At 39.6% G+C, this 18,897-nt stretch overlaps 1 protein-coding gene and 1 long non-coding RNA gene across 4 annotated transcripts in view; one reads left to right on the top strand and one right to left on the bottom strand.

Moving 5' to 3' along the window:
* Positions 1–18,897, bottom strand: part of LOC134667223 (uncharacterized) — a 470,671-nt gene that overhangs the window by 172,143 nt on the left and 279,631 nt on the right. The gene's annotated exons all lie outside the window — the stretch shown is intronic.
* Positions 1–18,897, top strand: part of LOC134667174 (cytohesin-1) — a 119,043-nt gene that overhangs the window by 86,448 nt on the left and 13,698 nt on the right. For all 3 annotated transcript variants that reach the window (XM_063524491.1, XM_063524490.1, XM_063524492.1), the window contains one exon: positions 7,778–7,910. In XM_063524491.1, the coding sequence (XP_063380561.1) occupies positions 7,778–7,910 (133 nt within the window). The remainder of the gene's footprint in view (positions 1–7,777; positions 7,911–18,897) is intronic.

Genomic DNA, 18,897 nt, shown 5'->3' with positions numbered 1-18,897 from the left:
AATCGTTTTAGCCTAGGTTTAGACAGCAACTCTGTGATGCAACGAGTAACATGTATAAAAATTGGACATTCGAGGCCAGAATCCTAAGAATATCTAGTTCATTCCTTTCGCCAGTTTAGTGCTAACTGGCTCTATGCTATTAGGATTAGGGTAAGAAGATATGGGCGGAAATTCTGGAATGAGGAAAATATCGTTGACACGATTAACTGGAGCGGCTTCATTTAGGAATATCTATCTAAAGAACTTTAGCTATGTTTGTTTTCCTTTTCTTAAGCTTCGATATTTTATCCGTCGTTTAACGGCATGTAAAGACCTGCCACGTGTTCGCTATTTTCACATAAGTAGCTACATTTCGTGTCGCCGGTTATTTATACTAGCGGCTTAATCGCTGCCCATTACCGCCTCAACCGACGTCGCATCCAAATGAGCCGGGCGACACGACAAATCACTACCACGATGTTACATCGACACTGAACTGACAATACATGGGCGTTATTACTTAACTTATAAGGTCTTGCTATTGGTACTACCATATGAATTCAGCTATTTCAGGTAGAAACTCCTATAAGTATGTGCATAATACATATAAAGCGTGAAACTAATAAAACTATTTTCATTATTAGTCAATGACCAGTCAGTAAGGCAATACAATCTTGCGTTTCTCCGAACCAAAGAATATATCAGAGATGGCGTCTTTGGCTAACTTTCAGTGCATATTTTGTATGGCTCTTGACATACCTATAGCGCTTCCGCTGTCATCATTGAGCTTGAGAACTCAGAGTTTCAAAAGAAAATGCTTGGTTGCGACTGTCGTAGTCATGAAACAATTTGTTTTGGGAGAATATTAGGCTTACACAATGTGCACATTGTAGAAATGTAGCAAAACAGTACCGTTCGCCGTTCAAGAGGCCGAAAGATCCATGGATAGTAGAAGGCGTAGAAACGTAGTATTCGTAGGAAATTAGAGTAACGGTCTTTATAAATGACTTGTTGCTTGTAAATCTGCAACCAGATAAACTAAACTATTTCGATCCACTCTTATCTTGCAGTCTGTAAGTGTTAGTCATGCATACGCTTGAACGAGAACGTTTTATCTTTAGCCGACTTTAGTTTTGTCTACCAAGACATGATACTACCAGCCCTACTGCAATTAATCTTGCTTGAGCGATACGGCTTACTGCGTATTTTGCTCCACGCACTTGTCTCCTTGTGATCTTTTTAACGTTTCTTGAATTACGACTGTGACCTCGACCCTCGCTTGTCAAATATAGCCACAATCGTTCTAGACAGAAGCGTTCTCGACAGGCTAGCCAGTATACTGAGACCTCAAGGTCTATGACAAATTTGTGTAATCAGAGATCACACTTACTGCTGGGCTTTAGAGGTAATCGGTCAACACAATTATCTGACTATCTGTGAATCTTACTGCGACGAGATAGGATATACTATTGGTCATTTCAGCGTTGCTGTTAAAACGTAACGGGAATAACAACCCTGCATCCAACAATACTAAAATAGCTTCTTGTATTGTATCGGACTAGACTTGGCTACAGACAGTGAAAGTACTATTGTTACATTATGTGCTGATCTGATGACACGGAGCGCAGATGATGGGACATTCACTTTTGATAACATGATATTGGTGAAAGGTTTACAGCGAAAGTATATACGGGGATGTAACGTCTTACTTGATCTTGTTGTGTGATGTAATTTAATGAATGATATTAATAAATTCTAAGGCGATTAAAGCCAAGCTAACTCTGTACGGTATTGACAATACCAAGGCGGAGCAATGTCATTAGTACTTTCTCGCAAATTTCTATGAAAATATGACGTTTATAACGACCCTCCCTCACTTTGTTGAAGTCGGTTTAGTCAGTGCAAAGTTAGCTTAGGTGGACTCTATCAACAATTTTTCACCTAGAATGTATGTAGTGCCAGTGGGGAGACACTCCTCACTTCGGTCGAACTCGGCTCCGTTCGGCTCAGCTTGCTCCGAGCAATTATTAGGGTTGGCACCACTTGACTTTCTTTTGCGTGCACGACCACAGATAAGATAATCACTTGAATCTTGACAACCCTAAATAGCCGAAAGGGCTAGTGCCATATATTAGAAAGGGATAGCATGATTCGACCCTGAACCGCTGTCAAACTTCGGGTTTGAAGGAAGTGTCTTTTCTGTACGGTAGTACTATTATTTATTCTGTGGTAGTGCGTCGGTTTCGGTCCTTAGTCCTGGCATAATTATTATCCTTAACCCTTTACCAGGCCCAAGAATGACAATCGAATGTCAGTCTTACTGATCGTAAATAGAACACATGTTTAAACTGCTGTATATGGGAAATATATATTTATTTAACTCTTTACCAGGCAAGGGATATCCCTTAGCCTGGTAAAGGGTTAAATGTCGTGTACAATAATGACGAATTAAAAGCCTTAGATTGTTACGAGCCAATCGCGTGACTGCGCTGCATGTGTTCTGGTGAGTGCAATGTGCACGCTTTGCGAATGCAGGTAAAGGGCAAACTATTAAATCATACAAGGCTGTTTTTGTCCGTATTCTAATGAGTGTATAGTTTAATACAAATTGATTAGTATATTTAGCTGATTGTAACATGTAATTAATTAGACCATAGAATTTAGCTAAGTCAGAACATTTTAATCATTAGAAGTATTTCACAGTAAATAACGCGTATACGGTTGTGAAAGTGGCTACAATTCATCACCGAAACTCGAAAAGAAATAAATATCCCGACGCTTAGAGTTATCGCTCTATCTTTTCTAAATTGTGCCTATTAGATCCTATCCTTATGAGTTACTACGAGTATATGCCGCTAACTGTGAGCCTATTGTACCCAAACACGCCTCCTACCGACTCAACTCGGCTTTATCCCCCTCTAAAGCGCCTGGGGTAATTTCAGTATATCTTCTTTTATTACCGCTAAAGGTAGACTTCCGAGCACAGCGGCTCCGGCGACACTAACGCAGCGACACTGACGCGGCGACAGAGCGACAGTATTATGCAGTATGGAAATGTATGAACTTACTTCCGAGCGCAGCGTCACTAACGCAGCGACAGTGGCGCCGCGTCAGTGTCGCTCGGCGATAGCGGCCGTGCTACGTCTGCGCAAGCACTGTCGCGCAGCTCGCTTCACCCGAGGGCTTTTCTCCGCGGAACCCACGCACCTGCTGTACTGAAAAAACCCGTCTAGACAGGCCTTATTAAACTGTATAGGCGTCTAGACTGCAAACGTGTTGATAAATCCATAATGGCTCCTCTACACGATGGGCCAACGCCGTCCACTCCAGGGGACGCAGCCATGCGGTAGAATGAGATAGCAATATCACTTGATCCCTATAACGCATAAATGCGTCCCTTGTAGTGGCCGGCGTTGGCCCATCGTGTAGAGGAGCCATAAAACGACACCCGATTCATTGTCAACCTTGTTGCGTTGTTCAAAATGGTCAAGTTGTACTTACTCGTCTTAGGAGCCGGCTTAGGACTTGGGCTCATGGGTTGTTGTTCGTATTCCTGTAGGTTAGCGCTTGCAGGCGAGGCTTGACTCGGCCGAGGCAAAAAAGTATCAGTATATATATTTACAATACAAATACTTCTTGCGCACCTAAAACATTTAGTTGTTTAGACATGTTGACGTTAAACTGATTCGTTTTTATAGTAGTTTATACGTTTTACCAGTGGGTACGGCTACCATCAGTTTGGCATTGACATAAACGCTATCGTGAACGTAATTTACTTTCTATGCATCTTGCTCGTACTGACATATTAGTGCGAAAGAGATATATAGAAAGTAAATTACGTTCACGATAGCGTTTATGTCAATGCCAAACTGATGGTAGCCGTACAGTACTATTACTAGTATAACCCGACGCTAGTGTGACTTGACGAGAATTAAGAAGAGCCAAAAATTTAGACTTACTTGTTCACTGGAGCTTGGTAAAATTGTACATAGGTAATCTATTTTGCATAATTTTCAGAAACACCGAGGAACAGGTAGCAGTAGTTTTTTGTCAATAAATTTTAAATTGTAAATGCTTTGTTGATGAAAATACAAAAATGGTAGTTATTTCAAGCGTCAATTAGGACAATAAGTTTAGAAGATGTATATTTTTTATCGCGTCGTGCGATGAAAACCTATCCTTTGGTGGTAAGCCTAATAGATTGGCGTTTTACTGATGGCCGCTTTCTCGTCGAGCTATTTTAATGCCACCCCAGGCAGGTATTGTTTTATTCTGCTGTTCTGTTCTGTCCTGTGTGTCCTGCGCCCGAACCCGAGCCTTTTCTGTAATGACATTGTTTGTGCCTTATTTGTTTGCAAGTGCACAATCAACTTGTTCCTTTTATTATCTTCCAATTCGCTTTGCATTGGTGAACGTATTTGTAAACGCGTAGGTTTAACTAAATGTCATTTATTTTATACGAAGCAGTAAAATATTGCGATAATGATTCTGGGAATTATATACGGATAAGTTTATCTGTGTGTACACATGTTAAGTACATACGTAAAGCCATTTTGTGTTTTTATAGGATGTTGTTATCAAGCGTGTTTTACACCAGTGGACCGTTTAAAGTTCAAAATATGTGGGTGTATTAACCTAATATAAACTTAGAACACATCACATCATCTAATTCTAAACAATAGAGGTTATAATTTATATTGTATGAACTTAGATAAATGATTTACTGATATCTTATCGTAATATTTAAACATACTCGTCCTTATTTGTTTTAATGGATTTATTTTATCTATGTATGTCCTTAAGAAGTGCCCCTTTTACCCGAAAATTCTAATATGGAACGTCTACTTTCAAGTACCACCTGCAAAAGTTCCTCGTCGTAACGTTGTGGGCGATCGCCATCAGTTTTATTATGATATGAAATATGAAACGGCGTTCTGCAGGTGCACTAGAATGTTTGCTATTACTCCATTGTCTAGACTAGGGCCGGTATCATATCTCGGGGGAATAGGTAGCGGACCGCAAATTGTGTTAGCGTAGCGTACTCTGCGCCTCTTCCGAAAGCATACCGTCCGCGAGCAAACATTTGACTAGGGTTCACCACGTGCTTTCGAGATTCTGGCCAAATACCTATTGCAAATGATACTGTAGCGGCCTTACGACGAGACCTTACTACAATGCAACACCTCAACTACAAGATGGAACATATAAAGGTGACATAGTGATATCGCCTGCGGATATATTCTCATTAGTCTCCGCCGGACACAGATGGAAGGCGCTCTTATATGAATCATTCCCATTTGTCCCAGCGTCATGTATGCCGCGTCACGTGGGGCGGGGTGGGAATACACCCGCCCGTGTTAATACCTACTGTTAATGCAGCATCATACTGCTGCTGGAAACAGAAACGCGGCTGCAGTCGCAATCAGAATGCACCTTTAGAGGTCGTTCGCATTATTTAAGCTATAGGAATAGGAGCCCTGAAAGCTAGCAGCTAGACCGTGGCACTCATTGTTTACGTATTCCTAGCTCTCGCTCACTCACTGTGAACAACAACGTGCCTTGATAGTCCTATTCATTCTAACGATTTCATTGTGAGATTGCCACAACTACATAGCACAGTCACTTTTATAGACTTCACTTAATTCTAAAAACTGATGCAAATAATAATTAAGCAGCGCAAGTACTTACATGAATGCGAACTTATACGAAGCGTAAATTGTCATGTCGTAAATTGTCAATATTGACTAGAACGTGTTTGAGAAACCCATCGTGCGATATTTATGAATTTCATAAAAAATGCACACCTACGTCACAGAATAAATAATAGTACTACGTACAGAATACTCACTCTCTAACAAAACGCGTCTGTCACAATCAGCACAGATATGGCCGCTAGGTGGCGACAGCGCCACGCATGGCTTATGGCAAACCCCAAAATTGGGGTCGAGCGGATGGACTTTTAGCTACCTGTAGCAAAACGACGAAATCGCGGAGTGAGCCACGCCTGCCTACGTCAAAAACAGGCCAGACCCTAAAGTTTCATTTTTGAAAGTTCACGTACCTACTCCTAAAACTCGTTCCCCTTAATTTACGTAAATTTGCTCCCCTCTGGACCGAACTGCTTTAATTACCCGCCTTCGCTTTGCGAGACGTTTTTGCGTCAACTATTAATTCCATTGTAGCTCTTTGCAAATGAGAGGACAATCAACAAAATTATAAGGCAACCATTTTAGGGTTAATTGTCACTACAAATTCATTGGAAATTTCCATGATATTATAAATGCGAAAGTGTGTCTGTCTGTTTCCTCTTCAAAATTAAACCGCTGAACCAATTTGGACAAAATGTTTAGGCACCGAGAAAAGATATATGATTCTTGGTATTTTGAAAATAAAGATAAATGAAAATAAGAAGTAGAAATGTATGGAATTTGACTAGAATGAACAAGCCTTCATCGTCAAAAGTGTCGTTTCTGACGAATGAAACACCTTTGGAACAAAAGTTTAGGGTGTTGGTAATTAATTATTGATATTTGCCTACTTTAATTTTAGTGATTTTTCGGTTGTGTCCTAAAGGAGCCTAGGGTCCGGTCGGCAACTTATCAGTTGTTTGTTATCTGTGTTTAAAATAGGGGAAAATGGGCCATGCGGCGATTAAGTTTAATATTTAACGTTATTTGTGTACTTAATTAATTACTCCTTCAACAGACGCGTTCGAAACTTTGAACTCGACCACAGTACCTACAATATTATGGTTATCGCTTGAACACAAACAATTGGTTGCGGTTGAACTACGTTATACATATATTCAAGTGCTTAAGTTACAGTACCTATATAATTGGTAGGCATGTAACTATTGTGCCGCAAACATAGAAAAAAAAATACACTATAAAGTTGCTTATTTCAACTATTTAGCATAACATAAAACTATGTAGCAATAGAGTGACTCGTGCATTTCTTATCCGTTGCATGAGATGCACTAAACGCCTTGCATTTAAGTGCAGTCGAGCTTGTACAGAGCATCTCATTGTCCAGGCCGTCCAGACGCAGTCCACAATAGAAATTCCTACAAAATTATGCATTTCTAATGAGGTATTTTCTAATACGTAGCTTTCATGATCAATTAAGCGTATGTTGAACTCCACACTATTTAATATGCATAACTATATTATTATTTGCTTATCAATTGTTACAATCTCTGATGCGTGTGTAATTTTATACGGATATTACGTTTTATAAAGCGTGTATAGGTGTTATAATCAAACAAGGTTTGATCTGAATGATAATACAGTAAATTACGTACTTACTGCTAGGGGCGCGAAACTCTTCCCTTCGGGCAAACTCGGCTCCGTTCGGCTTAGAATTGCTCCGAGCGTCCCTTTGCGTGCACGACCACAGATAAGATAATGGCTTGAATTTTGACAATCCTAAATAGCCGAAAGGGATAGTGCCAGATATTGGAAAGGGACAGCATGATTCGTCCCTGAACCGCTGTCAAGCTTTCCTTTCTGTACAGTAGTACTATTATTTATTGTGTTACTGCTTAATTTTACAAACTATATGTTGGTATGACTATAGAATAAATAATAGTACTAGGTACAGAAGACTCACTCTAACAAAACGAGTCTGTTACGATCAGGACAGATATGGCCGCTAGGTGACGAAAGCGCCACGCGTGGCTTATGGCTAGCCACCAAGATTGGTGTGGAACGGATGTACTTGTTGCAAAGCGACGAAATCGCGGAGTGAGCCACGCGTGGTATAACGTACACGGTTCTTATGTGATGTTATATTGTTTCAGCAACTCAAAGATGAGCTCGGCGAGGTGGTCGCGGAGCTGGAGGCCCTGGACGGGCAGGAGGAGTGCAAGCAGAACAGCAAGGCCAAACAGATGAGCATCGGCAGGAAAAAGTTCAACATGGACCCCAAGAAAGGTGAGCACCATCAGACATCTCATAGTTTTCTCTAGTAGGTACTAGGAGTTCAGCACCTAGGGTGGTACCTATTCCATCTGTACAATATCTTGGTCCAATGTAATTGCGTCTCACTCTCTCTTTAAGCAAAATGTGAGACAAAATTACACATTGGACAAAGAAATTGGACAGGTGGAATACCACCACCACCCGTTGATTAGCAAAGCTGACCGACCAACGTCGCCAGACTGACGGCGATTTAATTCGGTATTCGAGTAGGGAATTCAGTCGAAAGAATGTGACCTCGGGTGGGTTTTCCCGAGTTCGGCGTTTTAGGTATTTAATTATTCACATTATGAATCACAATATTATACACACACGTAGCATAATTTATTGCGCCATTGTGAAATGATGTTAAATTTACTTATTTTCACAACGAACGAAACGAACGAAGCAAATTATAAACAAATAGGGCGAACTAGCTTGTATGAATAAAACATAGTCCTCACACATTATAATTAAATACATGAAGACACGAGTAACAGTCAATACTCGCGTATTTAACGTAATGATACGATAGCCTTTATAAAAATGGCGGAACACAGTGCCACCCATTTCGATGGCATTCACGCGACAGCGGCAGGTGCGGCGTTCCCACGGCAAGGCCTAAGTAGGCATACCTTCCACGTCCAAGCAAATTGTCCTATCCTTTCTCTGTTCCCATCGCTCATCCTGTGTAACGGGACCTTGACATCTGTCACAACTATGCGTGGCAGGAGATCGCAACTTATATTGGTTCACTTTAAAAGTATGTACACCTGCACTCAGGAAAAAATAGTTTTGCTAAAATTCCAATCGTTTATGAAGACTTGTGAGGCAAACCAGTATTGATAAGTACGTACCTTTTTCCTGAAAACGTCCATATTCACACATCATGAAAAAGCTCTTTCTAAAAGGTTCATCCACCTACTGACGTCTACAGGAACATATTTCTTGAACAGCCTAAATGTTACCACTGCCGGGCACAGCGTATGTTCGCTATTGGGTTCCGTTTTACATTACATACACCTTCGATTGGAATTTCTACATATACTGAAAGAAGAGATAAAAATTTTTAAACATCACACTGAAACGGACTACCTACATTGGGCTGGCTCTTCAGTTGTTACGGATCCCTTACCCCCACCACAACAACCCTATGTTTCACTAGTAAACTCACGTGCGATGAACTACATGGTTTTCAGATAATATAACAGGGGTGTTATGTCGGTGGGTCAGTCATCGTCACACAGGACACTTGTTCTTCTGAGCAATCAACTCGCTTGCGCTCCGTAAACTATGGGAACACGACCGGCACTCATTACTTGCTTGACCGACCAACAATCCCGCCATTACTGCGACACAATCACCTGGATGCTTCTCATTACTAACACGAATCCATTCACAGGTGCCTTGAATCACACTTAATGCCACTTGATTGCCGGATTGCCGCCTTTTCCGCGACGTGCGTGTTTTAAAAGAGAAAGCACAGGACTGATGACGCATTTTTACTAATTCAAATACTTTTTCATATCTCGCTCTGAAAGTGGGTCGTTGTTGTTCTAAAAGGTGTGCAGAAAGTGATACGTTTATGCTCTAGTACAGAAAAGTGGTGTACTCCTCTGCGTCCCCATCCCACGAACAACTGGGTGGAAACAAAATGGAAAAATAGTGTCTTTATTTCCTCGCCTGGAACAATTGGTAATTGTTTAATTTTACAAATCCCACGTTGATCCTTTTTTTTATAAAAAATGATGTAAGTGAATTGTTAAAAACAAATTATTCTTGATTTCTTTCGTTGTATTCTATTTACTCGATTTCATGAGGCTGGAACCAAAAGGAATACACCAAAAATATTTTTTTAAACCTTACACTTGGGTAAATGAGCAAAGGCAGAATCTTATACAGCCACAGTTAAACGTTTGTAAGATAGTAAATTGATTTATAAAGTTATTTAGCACTATATTCATGAAAATAAAATAAAAAAACAAGATAAAAAATACTTATATTATTAATTAAATTGTTATTTAATATTTAAAATATTTTTATTATGTTATTACGTGGTGCGGCGCACCAAGGTCGCGGTCCGGTCCGGTAGTCTGTTGCGGCTTTTAGAACGAAAAAGTATAAAATTAAAAAGTAAGGGGAATCCAGCTGATTTTCATACTATGTATAATGAACAAATCATTTTAAAATTACTGCAGTTTGTTGAAAAATGTGTGTTTTCGTAAATATTGCAATTTGAAATGATTTTCGCTAGGGGTTATTAATCTTCACACATGTAAAGTCTCCGACTGCAAGTAAGTCCTAAGGAAAATAAACCATTACTGATTTTGCGAAATTGCCTTGTCTTGTTTGGTTTCCTCGCATTCGATATGAAAAGTAGAGTGTTTAACTCGGGTGAAAGGCACCATTTCTGTCTCGGACTATTGGCGCTCTCACTGCGTTCGAGCGCCAAACTACCTCGACAGGAATGGGTGCCTTTCAACCCTTGGTTAACAATCTACTATATCTATACTTACAAGTACTTACTGGTGATGACAAAGAAGTCTATTATCTACTAGGTCAATAAAAAGATCATGGCCAATTGTATACGAACAAAAGTGCATTGAATTAATCCTCGAAATACGGGCCTCTTATTCTCGTATCATAATTAGTATTAAATAATTCTCCAATAACAGTTACATCACCGCAAGGCCGTGTGCCGTTATAGCAAACAAGGTGGAAATTATGAATCTTTGCGGTCCACGGTTGACCAACATGACCGATGGACGGTACGTTAATGTATCGGTGTCCGGTTATTAAGACTGGATCGAGAACACATCACATTACTGCCAGTTTACTGAGCCTAGTTCACCATTTTTAACTGGCTAAGCAGTTTCAAAGAGTAGTGTATTTTTCCTGTTTTTCATATATTATGAAAATGATTTTGTAAACTCAAGAGCAAACGACTCACATAAAGAAGCAGATTTGATCGTAGCGATTAAATATATATAACAGTTTTATTAACACATAAGTACATAATTTATCTATCTTTCACAAACTTAGTACATAAAAATAAAATAGTTCAAAAAAACTAGGCGCATTAAGAGATTAGCGTGATACGGTCAGATAAAAAGAAAGACTACATTCAGTTTGGCAAGAACGCTGCGAATAGAATTAATATTAACGGTCTTACAGGTAAAGGTATATCATACTATTCATACTATTAATTTACGTCTGAGCTTAATCTTTTCACACAAGCTAATTAGGTCGTGCGCACACTAGCTCAAAGCTGGCAGGCGCTACAAGCAGGGCCCTGTGCCAACTTCTCTGAATACACACTCCTTGCTCTCGAGCTGCGTCTACAAGTTTTCTTACCTGGACAATTTCCTAATGACGTCGCGTACTGAAAGGCTTGTATACGTGTACTTTGAATTTTCTTATTGCATTCACGAGAATGCTGAAAGTCGAAATGTTTTCTTTTGATGAAATTATTCGAGTTTGCATTTTGCGCTTACCGATAGCAAAGATTAATTCATTGTTTAAGATTAAGAAAATGTCGTGTCTCTAAGCTAAGCTAAACCATATGATTTGTCTAATATATACAACTGATGAATCTTTGCTAATAGGATAGGTTATCATGATATGGATGTTATAGATATTACCGGCACGTTTGAAAATGATTGCAATCAAAGAATTTTAATTTCGTTAGATGCTGAACAATGGTATATATCACTCTCTTCGATCTGTTTGAAGCGTAATTTGGCAAACAATATTTATTTTGATGGCAAGCAGTTTCGTGTTTTAGTGCAGCATCACAAAACTTGCCAAGTCTACATTGGAGCCGGCATAAACAGTGCACTAACTAGCCATTCTGATTTTGGCGCATCCCAACTACGATGATTTATTACCTGCACGTGCCGTTCATTTTATACCACCATTGTTTTTCAGGAATGTTAATAGATAGTTAGAACCACGTTTCACAGTACAGTAAATTCCTGAGAATAAGTTTGCTTTTCGTAGGAGTCGGAAGGAATATTCTATTGATATTTTAGAATCCTTAAAATCCATTTTCCACTTTCACCAAAGTCTAATGTCTATAACCCTTGATAATCGTTTGTCCATATCCGCGATTATGACATTTGAGGTTTTATTTAGAAAGGGACAAAATTTGCCAAAGGTTTGCTAAGTTTTATGAGTAGGTATCTTAGGGGGTAAAAATATACGAATAAAAGTTTATCTTACAAAAATCTTGATCGAATCTTAGTTTACGTTATGAACAAATTATGCTTTCGGGCACATGATTTTGTAGAATAGGGACTGTACTATACTTTCCTGTCTTTCACTTGTGCCTATAATAAATATAACAGGCTTTATAATAATATTTCAGCTTATCCTTTGAATATGCAATGAAGATGCATAATTCATATAATGCCCTGCATGGCACGTGACTTTGAGGGTTTCTTTCCCCCGGGAAATAATTTCACCGCCTCGATGGCACATCATGTGGTTTTATACTGAATTATGTGCTTGTAGGTTTCTATAAATTGCCGTGACGAGGAAAAAAGAAGTAGGTAAACGTAATTTCCTGCCGTGGCACTTACGTACCGGTAATTAATCATGTGCTGCATCAAGGTTACCTGAGTTAGTTCTTGTTAGAGCTAAAGGTTTTTTTTCTATAAACTGTTTCTTTAATAAGTTCTTTCTAGACGGACGTGACCTCACTGATCTTCTTTAAGAGTTTAAGACACGTCCCATATACTACGCTTACAGCCAACGATTTTCACTAACGTAATTATTTACACGCGATTGTTTTTGACGTTTCTTTTTGACACAAAGTTATGGTTACATTATTACATTAGTGCAGGTTGCAAGTAGAACATTTTTTTCATAATTTATTTATTGCATCCATGGTTGTTACATAGTGTTACATACTCGTAGTAATAGTACGTTTCAAATGGACACTGTTAGGGCACCGCAATAGCCTTAAATCTAAATCATGCTAGGTATTAGACAGTATTTATATAGTAATTATAAAATTAGGTCTTTTATTATATAATTTTTAAACAAATTAGTTAGGTTCGTTTTATCTGTTTCTCCTTTTCTGTGGTTTCACAGTTTCTTTCTTGTTAGATCTGACGACAATATAAACGAGATCTCGGCTTGTTAAATTCAAAACAGCAGCACAAACGTGGATACAAATGGCGGTCGCATTGCAACTCAAATAGCTAGCAGCTACCTGACTGCAAATGCGCTCGGTGAAATATTTATGTACCTACTTAGCTACGTACTCGTAGTTTTACCATTAGGTTTTTTGAAAAATATTTATTACATACATAATTATGCCTTTAATGGCTTAAATCAGGGTTGTATACAATACAAAATTTATGATTTCCTGCCAAAACAAGTTGTAAAACACAACTCCTTATTCATTCCGTTTTATATTTGTCAAGACATGCGATTAAAAAAACTGGGGGTCGCGGACTCGATCCGGCACGTACTGCCTCGTAGAATAGAAGCTAGGTGTCGGTATCGGTACGCTATTTTACGAGCTTTTATTTAGTTTCACCTGACCGTTGTCTGTCTGTTTGCCTGTAATCAAACCTTGCAAGTTAAATTTGATCCACTTCCCGGTTTCCGATTGAGCTGAAATTTCGCATGCATGTATACTGCATAAATCGGACGACAATGCAATATTATGGTACCATCGAGCTGATCTGATGATGGAGACAGGAGGTGGCCATAGGAACTCTGTGATGAAACAACGAAACCTAATTGTGTTAGGGGTTTTTAGAGTTGTCTCGATGAGTATTAGTTGTATGTCGTAAGAAAAGTACAGTCAGCGATAAAAACTTGTACCAAAAATGAAATTTTTGCCAAATACTTATTCAAAGAAATTTAAAAAAAGCCTGGCGATGCTCAACATCTACAGCTAAGTACCTACTTTCGATGGGTACGGCAATTTGCCCCATTGCTCCTATAAATAAGCGATGCGTTATCGTTACCGGGAATTTGTGTCCGGTGGGAAATATAAAATTGTGACTTCCAATTCGACTCATCCATTATCGTTAAGTGGCGTCTCCGGTCAAGCAAGATCGTAGATTTCCTCTCACTAGCTCCTGTGTTAGACTTATAAACTATGTTCAGCACTGCTCATTTCAGTTGCACGCTCGTTTACGGATGCTCGCTTAAAAATGTTAGCCAACGTGAGTGAGTAAAAATAAAGATAGTTTATTATTCAAGTAGGCATATTACAATGCGCTTAATATGAACGTCGAATAAAGCTACACCGGCACCAACCCTACACCTCTGCCTCGAGAAGATTTAAGTCTCCCCTCAATTGGAGGAGGGTATCCCAATATGGGATCGGCAACAAATATAATATGTTTTTAGTCATTATATGTTTTTAATTAGTATACCAGGGGGTAAAAAACAAGTATGAGTTGAATCTAAATAGTTTGTAGACTCACTAGTTTCACGGCACTTCAGGACTTAAAGTCCTGAAGTATATAGAGTTATCAGCGATTGATCCTTGTTTCACCTGGTGGAAGCGACGACAGTATTAAGATGATTGATTCAGTAACAACCTATTCACTCTTGCTCTTATTCTTATTACTCTTTTTATGTAGTATTAATTAAACTAAATGTGGTATATTATATTCACATCTGCATTGTACAGTGGGCTTCTTATATGCACCATCCAGCAGTAGGTAATTAATTACTGTAAGTAGTGGTGGTCCGCGAGTATGATGGTCGCCATGAGACGTCACACATCGTTAGTCGACTTCGTTCCGCAGCGACACGATAATACTGCCTGCATTTGCCATGCCAATATATGCTCGGCATTAACATAAATCCGGTTCTATTTGATACCAAGGATAAATGACCTGTAGCAGAAAAATATATCTTCACAAAAAACCTGTTAAGACCTAGATTAATGGGTTGTATCGAGCGGTGCGATACTGCGTAGCGAGACGCGTCATATTTTCCCGAGTAATGATGACGTCGTCAAAGGACTCTTACCTTACTGCGGAGAAAGAAATTTCATGTCCAATGGGCGACAATTTGGCACCCTTATTTGCTGTGCGTGACTGAAATACAATCATTACGAGTATTAACAGTTGACAATTTTACATATACTTAAACAGCATGAAATGTTGGTACGAAAGAGGGATTGGCCATCACGCCTTGCGTTATCATCGCTTCTGCACCCACATGGCTGATACTGCTTAATTGCGTATAGGCATGTTAGTCTATTATACCTTATATTTTTTTCCAAAAACACGGAAGATGTACATATATTGCAATGGATAAATAGTGAAGGTAAACTTGTTCTAAATTCTCCGACTAAATTGTATTTAGGGATAAGCAAGGGATGTTAACATTAACTCTGGGGCTGGCAATACGATTTCGATACATTTTTTAGGATTCCGATGTAGCATTTAATACCTAAAAATAGGTATGTTTGTAGGCGTTAAACCTAAAAACGGTCTGACATCTACAGAGGGCAAATATTCTGGTCAAAAGGTCTAGTGCCTCTTTGAATTTCGTTGAGTATTCGAATCAATATTAGCGTTTACATTATTATGCCTAAAGATTTTCCGCCTACGTGATTCAGGCCCTGGCAAAGGTGTTGGCCTATACCTAGTTCCACCAAAAAGAACCATTATAAACATGATCTCCGAATAAATATAATTCTTACGGAACTCGAGGTCACAGTAGCCATGATTTTTTGAGCGCTCAAGTCCGATACCACAGACGACAGTGGGAATATAGGACTAGACGGGGGAGGCTGTGTTGACGTAATACAGAGGCGCACTGCGTAGGAGTTAGACACGACTACGATATCGCGAACTAAAATCAATAGAGGCTTCTTTTTACGTGCCAAAGAAAAGCTCCACTCAAGTGGAGTTAAAAGTTGTCGAAAGTATTGTTTCGTTTAATGATGCTAACTATTATGATATGCAAATAGACCGGAGGACTTTTTCTGATGTACAAACTTATTACCTGACGTAACCTTTATGTGAGGTGGGCCAAGACGAGACAGATGTACATATTACGTTTTCGATTACATATTCCACAGAGCGAATTTTATAATAGCAATGCCAGCAGAATTCCGAAAGTATAGGTATGTAAATGTGGAATACATGCTATCCCCATCCCAATCCACTTAGAACATATACTAAATGGGATTCTAACCTTTAAGATGCTCTCAGATGATTGATAACGACGTTAGCATAGCACCTCTGTGTATGGCTATACGGGAGCGACATTCCCTTCGTACAGGTGCCAGACATGTGAGTTCGTAAAATATAAATGTATATGGACTGAACACTACAAAGGGCTTGTGCACAAATCACGCGAGTTTCGATGGGAGGAGGGGGGGTCACGAAAAACTCACGACAGATCACGTTGGGGGGAGGGGGGTATAAGGAAACCTCACGTGTATTTTTCTACAGTGAACGAAACTAAGAAAAAAAACCAACCACATGAGTAAAATACCTTTTCTCGGTTTCGTTAAACATAAATCTTCACTCTGCACTTCAAAATAGCGAGTGTATTTAAAGAAAATAGAAAATAAACAATATTTTCTAAATACAACACTATTTATCTTAAAATTAGGCCGAATGAAAAAAAATCATAAAAATACACGTACAAATATCACCAAGGGGGAGGGGGGGTCAAAAAGTAGCCGAAAATATTAATATGTGATTTGTGCACAACCCCAAAGGTGCTACATTATCACTATACGAACGCTCTACTCTACTGGAACAAGTTTCGTTAATTATAATTATTCACTTTTTTTCGTTTGTAATCTCGACACGTCAACGAAGTTTATCGTGTTGACTGTTTCTGCATTATTCCCAAATATTTTGTGCGACAAGTGAATATATAAAAAAAAAATACCTATGTAGGTATTATTGACGTAATATAAAATACACTGCAAAACAATCGGCAGTTTCGTACCTAATTTCATTTTCAGTAGAATCTATTATTTTGTTCGCAACTCCCCGCATAATTAATACACGAGTTAAACTTTCACCGCCATTTTCGCACCTGGAATCTCATAAAGCTCTTGTTGAATATGAGGTTTAACGCGTAAATAAATTGCAATGCATTGTTTGTTCGCATACCGGCGGCGCTGCCAATGCGGCGGAAATGCGTGCATGCGGCGCCGGTCACCGACTGCTTTCGCGGTATCGGGCCGGGCGGGTTGCCATCGCCGACTAGCTATTGGCCTTGGAAATGCCAGCATAAGCGGGACTTTGGCTGTAACTGTGAACTATACTCCCGATATTCGTGCGTGCACGCCGTGTGTCCGTGTTCTTAGCCTTCCCTTCGCTATAAACTTTCCATTCTTCGCTCTTATAAAGAACGCGTCCGATCGTCACTATACGTCGAGAACGGGCCAGACCCGTGGATCCGGGCACACGGGTACACGGACCTTAATTACACGGACCCTAATAACCCGTTCCGAACGGGCCACAGATCCGGTTTCGTGTACCTAACACGAGAACGGTGCTCCGGAGACGGGTACACGAAACCCGGTCGCAACCGCGAGCCCTACTGTGAACCCCGATGGTTTAGTCATCTATTTGCCCCTGCATATTCGAGCGATAAAATATTTTCGCAGAGCGGTGGGCAGTTATCACGGTGGATAAAAGGGCCCACCGTGGACTCTTTTAAAATGGGAGGTTTTGGGATCACTGGTTCGTCTTGCAGCGCCATCGGCAAGTCATAGGAACACGTTCCCTGAGAGCCACTAGTCTCAGACCGAATGCTTTTAAATTCAGTATTGCGTTTCAGCCCTAATGCACCGCACTGTAACATATAAAGGCTTTCAGCAAAAAAACTAACGAACACTCCCAATGTTGCTTTTACCGCTAAATATTTGGACAGAAACTTTTTGGGCGGCTTTCGAGCCACTGTTTGGACAATATTTTAGGCTTTTATCGTTACATTTGCATTTCGAATAGCGAAATGTTTTTGCAGTGTGGCTATCACCGTAGATCGTTATTATTATAAACACGCATTGTGTTGATTGGACAATGCAGGTCGATTAATGTGGTTGAAAGCATATCCCGCGCTGAGCCATTTTTTTAGCCGTTGGTATTACCTACATAAATCGTAACAAATATGCTATTTCATCAAATCAAATAATATAGCAATGACGAATATATGTTACGTTCCTGACAGCGCATTCACGAAAACTCTAGGGATTCACAAAGCCACTCGAGCGTGAGTTTTATTTTCCATTTACCTACTCATGATTCGAATCGCGCCTTCTTATTGAATATTCAAGTGTTCACGAGCAGAAATGGGATCGTAAATCATATTTTCCTTTCCTCTGTACATGAGTACACATAAATGAATATCACTTTCCAATATCCGAGAGGAAAAGCGGTGAATAAAAGGCATAAAACAAGTCAACGTGTTATGTGGAGAGGATTGTGGAGGTTTTGGTGTCAACTGTCAACGTTAACGGTAGTTACGTATAAAATGATTATTCATGTGGATACCTCAATTAATCTCGTCATTTGTTAAATAAGTATCCGTTTCACAAACATAAAGTATACCTACGTTTTATTTACTTCGTAAGATGATTCATGTTGTTGGTGCTTACGACAAGGAAGAAGAAGACGTATATTAATTTCAACACTCGATTTTCTTTAGGGAGAGGATAGCAGTCGAATAGTAGAATAATTCATTAGCCGCGTCCACACAGAGCGAGCATACGCGCGAGGCAATTTCCTCGCGCACAAAACGGTAGGCCGAGGCACGTCTACACTGGCCGTTGCCTCGCGCGTATGCTCGCTCTGTGTGGACCCGGCTATTATTGTATACCTACTGGGCGTAAAAATAACAACTCTTGTCAAATATCTATCCTCGGCCACTGTCCTTCATTTTCCTGGTTTAATATCGTTGTACCATTATTGACTCATAGACCGGGAGATAGTGACACATTTTACTGGGTCATTTGTACCAG

The sequence above is a fragment of the Cydia fagiglandana genome, chromosome 9 (genome assembly GCF_963556715.1).
Source record: "Cydia fagiglandana chromosome 9, ilCydFagi1.1, whole genome shotgun sequence".
In the NCBI taxonomy this organism is placed as follows: domain Eukaryota; kingdom Metazoa; phylum Arthropoda; class Insecta; order Lepidoptera; family Tortricidae; genus Cydia; species Cydia fagiglandana.
Note: the sequence above shows the minus strand (reverse complement) of the source record. Positions and strands in the feature narration are given on the sequence as shown.